We start from the raw sequence: 15,020 nt of genomic DNA on the forward strand, positions 1-15,020 counted from the left end.
AAAAAGTGAATATACATTGTATATTGTATAAAACAAAGATTTAAGTTGATTCAACTACTATTCTGGACAAAGAAAGATAACTCCAATTGAAATTGCAATTAGATATTTCTTGCTATTGCGCAATACTGAGTAATTGAAAATATTTGCTATTGCACAATACTGTGCAATTGAAGATTTCTTGTTATTGCGCAATACTGTGCAATTGAAAATTTCTTGCTATTGCACAATACTGTGCAATTGAAAATTTCTTGGTATTGCACAAAATTAATATAATAATTTTGGATCCTGATTTGAACCAACTTGAAAACTGGGTCATAATCAAAAATCTAAGTACATGTTTAGATTCAGCATATCAAAAAAGCCCAAGAATTCAATTTTTGTTAAAATCAAACTTAGTTTAATTTTTGACCCTTTGGACTTTAATGTAGACCAATTTGATAACGGGACCAAAAATTAAGAATCTACATACACAGTTACATTTGGCATATCAAAGAACCCCAATTATTCAATTTTTGATGAAATCAAACAAAGTTTAATTTTGGACCCCGATTTGGACCAACTTGAAAACTGGGCCAATAATAAAAAATCTGAGTACATTTTTAGATTCAGCATATCAAAAAACCCCAAGGATTCAATTTTTGTTAAAATCAAACTAAGTTTAATTTTGGACCCTTTGGACCTTAATGTAGACCAATTTGAAAACGGGACCAAAAATTAAGAATCTACATACATAGTTAGATTCGGCATATCAAAGAACCCCAATTATTCAATTTTTGATGAAATCAAACAAAGTTCAATTTTGGACCCTTTGGCCCCCTTATTCCTTAACTGTTGGGACCCAAACTCCCAAAATCAAACCCAACCTTCCCTTTATGGTCATAAACCTTGTGTTTAAATTTCATAGATTTCTATTTACTTATACTTAAGTTATTGTGCGAAAACCAAGAATAATGCTTATTTGGGCCCTTTTTTGGCCCCTAATTCCTAAACTGTAGGAACCAAAACTCCAAAAATCAATCCCAACCTTCCTTTTGTGGTCATAAACCTTGTGTCAAAATTTCATAGATTTCTATTCACTTAAACTAAAGTTATAGTGCGAAAACCAAGAAAATGCTTATTTGGGCCCTTTTTGGCCCCTAATTCCTAAAATGTTGGGACCAAAACTCCAAAAATCAATCCCAGCCTTCCTTTTGTGGTCATAAACCTTGTGTTAAAATTTCATTGATTTCTATTCACTTTTACTTAAGTTAGAGTGCGAAAACTAAAAGTATTCGGACGACGACGACGACGACGGCAACGTGATAGCAATATACGACGAAAAATTAAAATTTTTGCGGTCGTATAAAAAAAGGAAAGTCCCGAATCAAATGGCAAAGTCACAAGCTCAAATACATCAAACGAATAGATAACAACTGTCATATTCCTGACTTAGTACAGTCATTTCTTATGTAGAAAATGGTGGATCAAACCTGGTTTTAAAGCTAGCTAAACCTCTCACTTGTAAGACAGTCGCATCAAATTCAAAATGGAAGTTATAGAATATAAGGTACAACATCATGAATGCAAAGATTTATGCATTTAGTCTGTACAAATTTAGCTTTTTTGCAAATCATATAGGCCCGAAGTCGGTCGATGCATAGTAACAAATCTAACCTAATAATGTCAGACACATCATAAAATTAATTCAATTATTAAAATAATAATATATATTTATTACACACCCTGAAAGAGAGAACATCCACACTCCTATCAATATGTAGTCTACATTTCATTATATTTCTTTCAACATATAAATTCCAAATCTCAGCGTTGCACAAGAATTGTCGGGTAATAAAAGTGTTATATTTTAGCAAAGTAATTTACGAAATTGTATTTTCATCTAAAAAGTCCTTAATTCGATTAGCTTATGTTATAATTGTATCATGTGCTTTTGATTATTCACTAAGTACAGAGAGGAAATGTAATTTGTTTCAGCTTTTGTCTTCACCAGGAAGGTTGAATAATTTAAAGTGCTATTGAAAGACGTTGATCATATTGTTCAGCATTAGTGCAAATAAGTCACTTGGGGTGTGTGAAAAATATGCAGATGTATCTTATTATTTTATTTTTTGTGTTATTAAAGGACAACAATAAGGAAAGAAAACTAGTCGAATACTTAGGGATTATCGTTGGTCATCTCAAAGAGATTGATTTTCTCGGTTGAGCCAGTATGCCGAAAGTGAGAAAAGTAATCGAGTTGAGATGGCCATTGATAATTTGTTTATCGCTATTATCCCTATGACAACATGTGCATAACACTCTACTGTGCTGAGAAAATTATCAGTCAATAAAATCAAATGAAAATTTCTTGAAATAGCGTCAAATTGACATAGTAAGCATCTGCTTTTTTTTCTATTTGTAACTATGAATTTTTTCTTCACCATCCAGAGCGGGCACTGGCAAAAAATACAGATATCATTTATAAATCCGAAAATTAAACATTTGAATCCTGATAAAAGTCAAAGTTTTGTTCTAATTTCTAAATTTCTTCCAAAACATTTTCTTCTACTTATTTCATTTTCAAACGAAAAAGAAAATTTAATTCGAAGAAAAAAGCATAATAGTAAACCCTTGAGCTCGTTTTATTACTGAATTTCTCTTGTCATGAACAACTCGACGAGGGTCAAATGTTGAGAAGAATCTGCTGACCTTTATGGTGCATCTGAGTTTGCCAGTTTTTAATGGAGTTCATATTGCTCAGTGTTTTGTTTGTGTATGCTTTGTTTTGTAGTCTGTTGTTTGTCCTTTAGAAATTTTTGGTTTTTTATATTGTACTATAATAGGTTTTTCTTTGTTTTCCGTTAAAAAAAATATCTACCTTTAAGTGCAAGGCAAATGAATTTGACTATAAATATTTCCAAAATGTATCTCGACATATAGAACTTTAAATCAAATCCTAATTTAGGGAGAAATAATAAGTTAAGACTTGAGTAATATCAATAAAATATTGTTTTATTCATGAACAAGTAATGTTTTCATTTGCTGTAAAAAAAAAAAAATGGCATTACAAAATACATTAAGTAGATAAATTGATCATTTCAAATAAGCCATATTAAGATATGATGCTCTAACATCTTATCTAGGTTACCATAAAGGTTGACATTTAAACTAAATATAATCTTCAATTTCATTTTACACCTTAATTCAAGAGTTGTTTACTTTGGGGTTTTTTGAGGTACATTTCAATAGGAAGCATCAAGCAAGCTTATGTTATCTAAAATATATCTTAATTTAGAATGAAATTTTCCCAAGTCTAAATCCTACTGTGCCATTTAATATATTAAAAAAAAATCTCTTTAAAAATATTAGAGTGCATTGTTCTAGCAGAAAAAGAAGCTATTTGTTTTTTACACTGAATTTTACTAATCAATACATATATCTCTTACAAGTGGGTCTCATTGGGGTCTAAGCGTGACGCGGGATTGCTGATTTTTTTGTAAGTGTGACACGTGAAAGTCAAATTATTGTGCCGTGAAAACGGGACATGAAGTCTAGCGGGACACAGGAAACTACAAAAAAATGAGAATTGCTTACGTACATAGTGTAGGTGGGATACGAGAATCTGACAAAACAGTAAGCGGGATCCGTGATCAGAACCCCCCAATGAGACCCCCTTACAAATAAAAAGGTAGATGATCCAGTCTATTCTAATAGAGGGAACAGTTTAGCTGTAACAAGAACATATGAAATAAAGATATTATATATTACTATAAGATACTTTCATTAGGCAGTGTATATTGAAAGCATGTATACAAACAAATAAAGATAAACAAAAAAAAACAGATCTAAGGATCAATATCAAATTCACAGATTAACATAAAATAAACGAAACGAAAAATACATACATTTGAATTTTGGGATTGAAACATAGCTCTCAGCTCTCTAGGATTAAAAGTGAGAAAATAACAAAAGAAACATTTTCAAAATCCCTTTAACATTTTAAGTTAACTTTGATGCATAGTAATATAACAACTCTATAACTGAACATTTTTTTAAAGAGAAAATGATAAAGATAAAGAAAAAAACCCAATGAAGATCACAGACACAGCTGTAGCTACTGGATGTACTGACAAGTTTCTCAAAATAAAACTATCACTGAGGCAAAAAATAGTGTAAAAGTTGGTGGATTCATAATAATTAATAGCTTAACTAACCCCCTGAATTAAAAAAAACAAATGCAAAAGTTGACTTCCCTGACAAAACTGATTTTTCTCGTAAAATGTATAAATAGGTTAGTACTTGGAGCAAAGCTCATCTTTAATTTTTTTTAATTTATTTTTTATTGTACGAAAATCTTATAATTTATGATACCTACTAATAAAGCAAGTTAATATTATATCTTTAAGCTACATAATTAGGTGTGTTGAGGGATTTATATTTGGCCCATTTACCTGAAAAGTGAATACACATTGAAGTATATCCTTTATGATTTGATTAAAGTTCAGTAAATAATAAAGCTACTATTGTTAAGTAATGTCATACAAAATTACTCTGACCTCACAAAGATGTATCTCTTTTAGTTTAGAAGGATCCTACATGAATGATAATATAAGCAACGGAATATTTACTATGTGACACTTAGCAATCATTTTCTTTTATTCATCTTGTCCATTTCTCTCTGTGTTTACTGTAAAAATGATAGTCTTACAGTATTCTGGAGCAGAAACAGTTGCAGAAAGTGCACACAATCATAACATGTATTGCCATGTTCAGTAATGCTTGAAAGTTTGGTAAACATAATGTTTAATACATTTGTTATTTTTTTTTAGTTGTTTTTCTTTTCTTTTATTATTTTTTTTTTTTTTTGGGGGGGGGGGGGTTGAGAAGGATGAGGCATCATTGTTTTGATTCTAATTTTTCACAAACTGGTTTAAAACAGAGGTTCACATCACATCCTAATAAATATATATATACGTTTAAAGGAACCTGGTTTAAGGGAGATAACACTGTGAATCATCAAATATTTTGCAACAACAGATAACACTTAGGTTATATATCTTTATTCCAATGAAATTACTTCTGAAGCAAGATCAATGAAAAGTATACCTTTAGTAACACAATACTATATACAGATAAATACAAGCTTAATGGGACAGCCTCACAATTTTAATAAATAGTAAAAACTAACACCTAACAGTAAATAACAAAATGCCTTTAAATATCACAGAAAATTATGACATAAGTACTATATAAATAACAAAGCAATGGATAAATTAAATAAGACAAAAAAATACATGAAAATGGAAATTAATTGAATAAGAAAGGGGTGGTTTTGGATAATCTATGCCCTTTTCTTGTAATATTTGTATAACAGCTGTATCAATTAAAACCTTTTTTAACCTGCAGACAGATTATTCAGATTTTACAACTGAAGAAAGTAGTTTTCCTACACATCAATAATGATCAAAGTTATCTTCAATTTTTAAATTTGAAAACAATTCACTCAAATGAAGGGGTTTTTTTAATGAAAAAAAAAAGTTGTCAACAAATAATAAAAAAAAAGATTTCAAGTTATACTTTTTTAAATATTTTTTCTAATTTCATTTTTTTTTTTAAATATATGTGTGATAGAGTTACCTTAAAGATGGTTTAGTATGATGATTGGTTTATCATTTTGCAAAAAATTAAATTAATTTAATATCAAGAAATGCAAATACCTCCTGCTGTATGATCCTTTATGATTTCTAGCGCCAATTCTGTCTATTTTAAGCATTTTTGCATACAATTCTTACAGCATATCTTGATGCAATCAACATTTTTTTCATGGATTAAATTAATGCAGGGTTTATTATATTTGCAGCGGTATTTTTTAGGGTTTTTTTTATTGTTGTAAAATCAAACTTTAAATCAATTGGGTAAATGTCATTTTACAAAAAAGGTAAAAAAAAAACATAATATCAAAACCGTGCTAGCTTTAAATTGTACCAAATATTAGCAATTTTTATCCAGCACAAAAATATCTCCTTACATTGAGCTTTTGAAAACAGGTTTTTAGGTCGTTTTATTTAAACAAAATTTCAATTGCTAATTTCAATGCATAACAATTTTAAAATAACTCCATTCTAGCAGTCTAGTAGTAATGAAGTGTGCGAACACATACAAATTTTATACTGTAAAAACTTACTAAATGACCCCTAGTTGCTTCCAACCTTAAGATAAGTGTAATATAGTGTGCTGCTAACCTGAGTCAACTGAATTCTCCATATTAAACTTAAAAACTGTCTTTCCTAAACTCATGTACCAGGAAAAACAATAAATAATATACAGTTATCAAACCAGCTTAAACTGATAATATGTCTACTCTGAGCAAAATGTTCAGTTCCTTTGGTTTCACTGTATATAGAATCTTATAGCCAGTCCTAGTTTTACATTTGTAATGCCAGTTATAACATACAACTTTTTCTTTGTCTACTTCCTTATTTATGAAATGAATGTTTTAACATGTATGAGCCAGATTTAATATGTCTACCATTTTTTAGAGTCCATGTATTTCTGAACTTCTGTGAAAATTTCATCTACCGTTCCTTCTGCTTTAATCTGAAAAAGAGAAAAAAATGATTTATATTGTGTAACATATCAAAATTAGTTTTTTTATTCCTTACAATTCTATCATTACTTTTGTTTGAGTTTTCTCCATTCAATTTATGTTTAGGTAGATAAGAAACTTTAAAAGTAGAATGTGTCTGAGGAAACACATGCCACAACTCAAACTTTGCAATTATACGAATTAAACAGGGGACAGAACTCTATAACAGTAAATGATTAGCTGCCTAAATTTGAACTCTGTCTGTGTGTTGTGGTGTATGAGTGTTTTAATAAATGAAGTTTTCCATTACCAATCCAAGCAAAATTTTACAAATATTTTATAAAACTTACCATGTTGTTAAACTTTATTTCATAGATATCAAGTATTATATTCTATTTTGCTTTAAAATATTTTAATTGATTATGTGTCAGTTTCTTTCTCACTCAAGTGTTTTAGATCTCAATTTAGGACAAAACTGTCGACCAATGCCATTCATCCAAATCAGGTGCTGTAGCCTTGTAATTTTGTGTAAGGGAAATTAACTAATTAAAGAGGAGTACCCAGTAATTTCAGTTGATTTCAGTGCAATTTCAGAGAAAGTTGTATACAAATTTAGGAAACTTATTCCATTGTAATTTTCCAAACAATAAAAATATTCCAATAGTTTAATATAAAAAAGAAGATGTGGTATGATTGCCAATGAGACAACTATCCACAAAAGACCAAAATAACACAGACATTAACAACTATAGGTCACCGTACGGCCTTCAACAATGAGCAAAGCCCATACTGCATAGTGGGCTATAAAAGGCCCCGAAAAGACAATGTAAAACAATTCAAACGAGAAAGCATTTACAGTACACAAAAAGATAAGTATCCCCAATTGAGCATGATCACAAAAATAAAATACTGGCAACAAACTTACAATGTTACTTTTCTCTTTATAATGATCAATCAATGGTTTTGTTTGGTTATGGAAGGTTTCTAAACGTTTTTTAATTGTCTCTTCGTTATCATCTACACGGCCACTTGTCTTTCCACGTTCCAACAATCTTTGTGTCATAGTGTCGTCTGATACTTCAAAATACAGTACACCAGTACATCCTGCAACCTACAAATACAAATAAGATAAATTAGTGACAGAAATGATATCATTAATAATTTCATTTACTGATCAGTTATCATAATCTTATGAAATTCAATCATAATTCTATGTTATCTAAAAAAAAAAATTAAATTGCCACATTTTAAATATGCCTATCTCAAGATTATGAGTGGCCTGTGATTCAATGTTTTTTTATTTGGTTCATGTCTGCCATATTTATTTTCCGTAATTGCATTGTTATAAATTAGACTGTTAGTTTTCTTGTTTGAATTTTTCCACAATTGTCATTTCTGGGCCTAAGTTATAGCTGACAATACAGTATGGGTTTTTCTCAATATTGAAGTCCCTACAGTGAACTATGATTCATTATCCTTAAACCAAAATAATGCACAAATATATAGGATAAAACTGCTATACCTCTTTTTCAAATCTTTCTCCTTGTTCCAATTCTCTTGGATATCCATCAATGAGAAAACATTTGACTCCCTCTGAGACTTTTTTCTCCATAGCATCTCTGAGTAAAGCTAATACCTCATCCTAATAAAACAAAAAAATAGAGTTATCTCCCATACTGTTAAATGATATTATTTCCCTTTAACAGAAATTCTGCTTAACAAAAATGTATATGAAGGTTTTAAATATGAGGGTCAATTCATAAAATAAAAATAAGTCATCAATGACAGCACATTTGCGGAGAGATTTCTGAATGACAGTGAAGACCTGTGCTCCACTGATTGGTAGATAAAGTTGTATAAATAAATATTTTTTAATAAGACTGAATAAAAAATATGTGCTCAATGCATTTAATTATTATAAAACAGAGTTGAAAAGTAATTTAAATCAGTGTAACAGAATCTGCAGTGTATTTGAAAACAAGGCCATGTGAATGTCCTAAAACTGCTGCATGAACCTTAATGAGACGATGGTTGCAAAAGATTGGGCTAAATTTATACTTAAATGAATGGTATATTAATGCTTCTGGTTTGAAAAGGTAAACCCAGTATAAATTAAAGAAATAGGTAAGCAAGAAGTCAGTATGTATTTTTTTTTCCGAATTATTCCCTTTAACTTGGTACATGTATAAGTCAATTGAAGAATCAATAATTTTTCTTGAGTTAAAATCTAGAGTTATCTCCCATACATCATGGTTTTTTTTCAAATAGGCATTTTTTTCTACTGGATTTCATAAAATATGTTAACATTTAACAAAAGGAAATAAGAGGTACAATGCATAAGTCAATGAGACAGCAACCCAATGACACAATAAACAATATATTTTTACAATCTTGTTCCATTTGAAGAAAAGTTTGAATGAGTGAAAGAATAACTGAAAAAGACCATACATAGCTCGTTTGAGACATAGATATTCAAACTTAGTTTATCATGAGGGGGGATAGGACCTTTATCGAGACTCCAGGATTGGGTGTTTTCAGGATTTCGGGATTGACACTTTCAAATTCTGGGAATTCTTTTTTCGAATTTCAGGATGTTAGAATTTAAATTTATTTAAATTCGGGACCTCATGTTTTTAAGCCCGGGATATTGGGATCAGTACCCCTCCCACCCTCCCCCTCTACCATGTTGACTGAATGTAATCAGATTTTTTTTTTCATGTACCATGTTTTTTATTATTTGTTTAGGTGTCTAGAGCAACTCATCAAATCTGCAAATGTTTACAGTTACTTTTTTTTAATGATATATTATTATATATCTTTATTTCTTGCGCAAATAGTAATAGGCTTCAGCCCTCACCTCTGGCAATGCAGATAAAAAATGTGTTCTTTATCTTTCAATATCTCCAAGGTATATATATAGGCGTAAAAAATAATTTTCACATGTGCAAATATATATATTCATAAAATAATTAGTAAGATAATTAACAAGTTAACCTGATGAGTCCCAATAAAAGGATGAAATCCATTGAACTGGAACTGTTAACTTGTTACTTATTTTACTAATTGTTTTATGAATATTTCATAATCATTTTGATAGCATACAACTGTCATTTACATTTTCAATCACAATGCTGTTTTCATCAGCACAATGTAAATAAATCATGTCACGTTTGAGCTAAATATACAATTAAAATGCAGATTCCTAATTAATGTCTGCTTTTCATCAAAATATCAGTATCTCAAATTTACAATTAAATTATATTTTTTGATGATTCTCCATTATGGCAATGTATGGCTTTATTAAACTAGGGGCTCTCAAGAGGCTGAGTCTCTCACTTGACTCTTCTTTTTTGAAATCATATAAAAAAAGATAACAAGAGTGCACATGCTGAAATGTCTCGCCTCCTTTACTAATCATTGATATTATGTTGATAGTCCTAAATATAAAGCTTTATAACAACTGTCACATAAACTCAACATTAACCAAGATATCAATGAACCATGAAAATGAGTTCAAGGTCAGATGAACTATGCCAGGCAGACATGTACAGCTAACAATTCTTCCATACACCAAATATAGTTGATTGACCAAAACTCAAAAACTTAATTTAGACCACTGTACCATGAAAATGAGGTCAAGGTCAGATGACACCTGTCAGTCAGACATGTACACCTTACAATCATTCCATACACCAAATACAGTAGACCTATTGCATATAGTATAAGAAAAACAGACCAAATCACAAAAACTTAACTATAACCACTGGACCAAAATGAGTTCAAGGTCAGATGACACCTTCCAGTTGGACATGTACACCTTACAGTCCGTCCATACACCGAATATACTAGACCTATTGCTTATAGTATCTTAGATATGGACTTGACCACCAAAACTTAACCTTGTTCACTGATCCATGAAATGAGGTCGAGGTCATGTGAAAACTGTCTGACCGGCATTAGGACCTTGCAAGGTACGCACATATAAAATATAGTTATCCTATTACTTATAATAAGACTTTTAAGAGAATTCAACATTACAAAATTTTTTTTTTTTTCAAGTAGTCACTGAACCATGAAAATGAGGTCAAGGACATTGGACATGAGACTGTTGGAAATTTCGTAACATGAGGCATCTATATACAAAGTATGAAGCATCCAGGTCTTCCACTTTCCAAAATATAAAGCTTTTAAGAAGTTAGCTAACGCCGCAACCGTCTCCACTGCCGGATCACTTAATAATCCCTATGTCGAGCTTTCTGCGACAAAAGTTGCAGGCTCAACAAAAAAGTTATAACAGATACTTAAATTCGGGCCAGGTGAGCTCAAATCAGATTAACATTTTTGATTTATTTTCGTTATCTCTTCTATATCAATGGTAATTTAAAAGCCATGGGCAGTGTACACAAAATATATCCTAGGTATATATGCATTAAATTGCATTTTCGTGTACACCCTATGTTTTGAAGGATGTTTACCTTTTTTGGCATTATCAACAAAGTATGACTCAGAAAATTATAAAAATCACAGTCAACTACAGATCAGTGATTGAGATATGTAAATATTTGAAAATATCTGCTGCACGATTTTGTCTCCGGCTTGTCCCAGAAAAACATATTCTTTGAGTATTTAAAGGTACTTTATTCTGACATCAATCACCCAAACATTTTTCTTCAAAGTTTATGCAACTGGAAATTTCTGATTACTCTGAGTGCCTTGAAAATTCAAATATCATCACTTTGAAAAGACTGCCAACTTCTGTGAAGTTAAAGGGATCATTACCACTCTAACGGCTTGACATTTCAAAAATTAAACAATCATTAAACAATCAAACATTTGAAAATATATGTTGCAAGATTTTTTTCTCTGGCTTTTCCCAGAATAGTAATCTTTTATTTTTTGCCTCTGATTACTCTGTGTGCCTTGAAATTTGAAATATCATATGATATTTCAATTTTCAAGGCACACAGTAAAACTTTTAAAAGCCTGCCAATTTCTGTGAAGTTTAAGGGATCATTACTAACGGCTTGACATTTCAAAAATTTAACAATCATTAAACAATCAAACATTTCCTGCCAACTTTTAGATGAAATTTTATTTCACAGTACAAAATCTTTAGAATCATTATCAATATGTGATTATGCGAAGAAGCAGAAGATGTTTTCCTGCATACTTTATAGTACTGTGGATTCAGTTACAAAGGTATTTTCATCAAGTTCATGGGGCCTCAGTGGTTTAAGTAGTTCTACTGTAATCACTTCCCAGTCAACACTGAGGTTGTGAGTTCAAACCCTGCTCATGCGAGTGCACTTGACTCAAATCTTAATTGAATAGGATTGTCAGTTTTCCTATGGAAGGTTTGTGGTTTTCTTCTGGCATTCCGGCTTTCTCCACCAACAATCAATCAATATATCATCAAGTTCATGCATTTTCTTAGATATTTGATTTTGTGGTTTTGTCGAAGTCTGCTCAGTCAAGGTTTATCTTTAACAAAGAAATCCAATGAATAATGATGAATACACAGTTATAGAAAGGAAGAAATGCAAAAATTATTTTGCCTCAATATTTTCTGTTGTACATAAACAGACTCACAACTATTACAATTAGGGTGATAAGTTCATTTTAATTTTAATCAACATTACCATCTAAAAGTCACTTACTAAGGGAACCAGTTCACCTTTCTCCATTATTTCATTGAGACGCTTTCCTCGATCAGATTCTGACTGGACCTCAGCTCGTAGTAAATCTCCTGACGACAAGTGACAGAAGCCGTACTTCTCAACGATCTTCGCACATTGTGTACCTTTACCACTGCCTGGCCCACCTAGGTAATAAAAAATGTTTTGTATGTATTTCATCATTCCTTTAAAAAAATGTATCGAGTCCTAGCAAAACTAGTTTAACATAATCATATATTAACATGGTCAAAAGTTTTTTAGGAAAAGTTAAGCGTTGATGGTAGATATATGTTTGTCTTTCTTAATTTTTTCACAACTTTGATTTTGACTCAAGGAATTTAGAGCTTAACATATGGGTTACACTAGTCTATTATGGAAGACCAGATGCTGATTTCTAGACTTCTATTTTTGGTGCTGTTGTCTTATTTTTGGCTAATGTGTTGATGGACAATCAGTATTTATATCATCAACTGCTTTATAATCTTTAACAATAATTTGATCAATGTGAAAAATTCTGAATTCCCCAAAACTTTGCTAGATATTTTTTAATCTGTCTGACTTAAAAATAGTATACAAAAACCTGCTACATAATTTCATCCTAGACCCCCCATAATAATCAAATGGTAGCTCCCTAATGAATGAGCAAAATTATCTGAGTGTTAGCAGATATAAAACAATGACATCTGACATTAAAACAGATGAGAGATAAATTTATTATTGATTGATTTTTTTTTTGTTAAAATTGTTTTATCCACCAAATTCTGATGAGGGTTACTAAAGGAATCTGGCATTGTATCAAATGCAGTTGGATTTGACAAACTGTGTCTGCTAAAAGTTACAAAAGTGTACAACATAAACAATAACCATGATAACAAAATAGTTATGTCATAAATGTCAAGACCAGGAAACCAGCAGTTCATTTATCTATTTATCACTCAATTTACATCTTAGCATTTGGCATTCCTGCTGATTTTTCATCTTCACTATTATTATATAACATAATTCTTTACCATTATTTACTTTTGTAATAGTTATTTTTTGGGATGTCTCAACTAAAGCTAGTTTCCATTTTCTTTATTTGTCTGCCTCACAGGGATTTTTAGCTGGCTTTATGGTATGTGTATTTCTCATTATTGAAGGCTGCTCTGTGGCCTATAATTGCTTACTACCACGGCACTTCATTTGTACTCTGGCAGAGTTGTCTAATTCAGTGTTGATCCAAAAGTTTTCATAAGGAAGGCCCACTGCCTTAAGTTTGGGCCTGCTCTAATCATGCTTAAGTGATTCCCAATTCTTATATAATATATTAAATAAAGATGACAGCAGTCATTTAAAAACAGACAGGTGAGCAAAAAGGTGTATGTGTACCCTGTTAATATAAGATATAATAATGTGAGAAACAAACTATGTACCTGTAGAAAGTTAGGCATCAGGTATTTGGATTAAAGGATCAAAATAGTAATAAGAGATTACCATCTGCTAAATTGAAATGTAAGACTCCAAACCATTGATTTGTGTCATACAGTCTAGGATAATTGTAACTGGAATTGAGCTTAATTATAGTCAGGTGTACAGACTTACTGGAATAGGTGTATCATCTATGAGTTTTCATTAAAAAAATTCTTATCAATTTATTGGAATTCAATAAAATTGAGAATGGAAATTTGGAATATGTCAAAGAGACAACAACCATGACAACCCAACCAAGGAGTTGATAACAGCTGAAGTCCAACAATGGGTATAAAACACAGCAAGAAAATCCCACACCTGAAGGTGGTCATATGCATATATTGTTCCAGAATCAAATAATTCCTTGTATAAAGTTAAATCTTAAAAATGTACTCTCAGAAGGGAATAACCAGTGAAGAATGTTACATACTGGTGTCTTGATGACACAAAAGTTGCAGGACATCGATCTCCCCTATCTATCAATCTAAACTTGTCTATCTATAAGTGGTGCTTCGATGAGTTCAATTTTATAACCACTTTCTTAACTGGGTTCAATATGTTAGGTGTACAAATTGGATATCTCACATTCTATAATTTTTTTCCTGGTAGCAAAGTTAAGAACTTATTTTGCAATGTTCTCTATAACTTTTATCTTACTGCATGTTGTTAGGGTATGAAGTAACATTTCTCATGTTGAAAAATTAAAAATAACATTTGATTGATAGGTTAATTGATAGCAGCTTAACAGCGTGTGGGAAATACAACATGCATACTGAAGACAACATCATGTTTAATAATATAAGCATGATTGAATGATTATCTTAATTTTCTAAAATATATTATTTTTAAATGAGTAAAGCAACATGTCCCTAGCTCTTTATTATGTAAATTACTGTGGATGCATTATTCAGTGGCCAATCCAGGGGTAGGGTTCTGTAGGGTTGGAACCCAACCCCTCCCCCCTTTTTTTTTGATAATCAATGCAATTGAATGGGAACTTTCAGTTGGACACCTCCCCTTTTACTCCTGGGTTTGGAACCACACCTTTTGAAAACGGCTGAAAAGGGGTAATTTTTGGATATTATCCACAATCAAAGAGCTGAAAGCTCTGAAGAAAAATGACGCCACTGTCTCTAATATTGGGATAGTTTTTATGCAAGTCTTGATTTTCACATACCGTAATTAGTTTAACAATGCAACATGTCTCGTAAGCATATAATTGATATTCGTATATTTGTGTGTGTGTGAAGTGAAGGTGACAACTGGCTGTTTTTTAAGACAAATGAATAGGTCAAGACTACCTGAATTGTACAAATAAATACCGTAGAAAG

The 15,020-nt window shown here is 31.1% G+C and overlaps 1 protein-coding gene across 5 annotated transcripts in view; it reads right to left on the reverse strand.

Moving 5' to 3' along the window:
• Positions 1-4,849: 4,849 nt before the first annotated feature.
• The window catches only part of LOC139511758 (uncharacterized), a 48,663-nt gene continuing 38,492 nt past the window's right edge, over positions 4,850-15,020 (reverse strand). For all 5 annotated transcript variants that reach the window (XM_071298807.1, XM_071298804.1, XM_071298803.1 and 2 more), the window contains 4 exons: positions 12,223-12,386; positions 8,088-8,207; positions 7,491-7,676; positions 4,850-6,576 (listed from right to left, as the gene is read on the reverse strand). In XM_071298807.1, the coding sequence (XP_071154908.1) occupies positions 6,505-6,576; positions 7,491-7,676; positions 8,088-8,207; positions 12,223-12,386 (542 nt within the window). In that variant the 3' untranslated portion in view covers positions 4,850-6,504. The remainder of the gene's footprint in view (positions 6,577-7,490; positions 7,677-8,087; positions 8,208-12,222; positions 12,387-15,020) is intronic.

This window comes from Mytilus edulis, chromosome 2, assembly GCF_963676685.1.
Source record: "Mytilus edulis chromosome 2, xbMytEdul2.2, whole genome shotgun sequence".
NCBI classification, from domain to species: domain Eukaryota; kingdom Metazoa; phylum Mollusca; class Bivalvia; order Mytilida; family Mytilidae; genus Mytilus; species Mytilus edulis.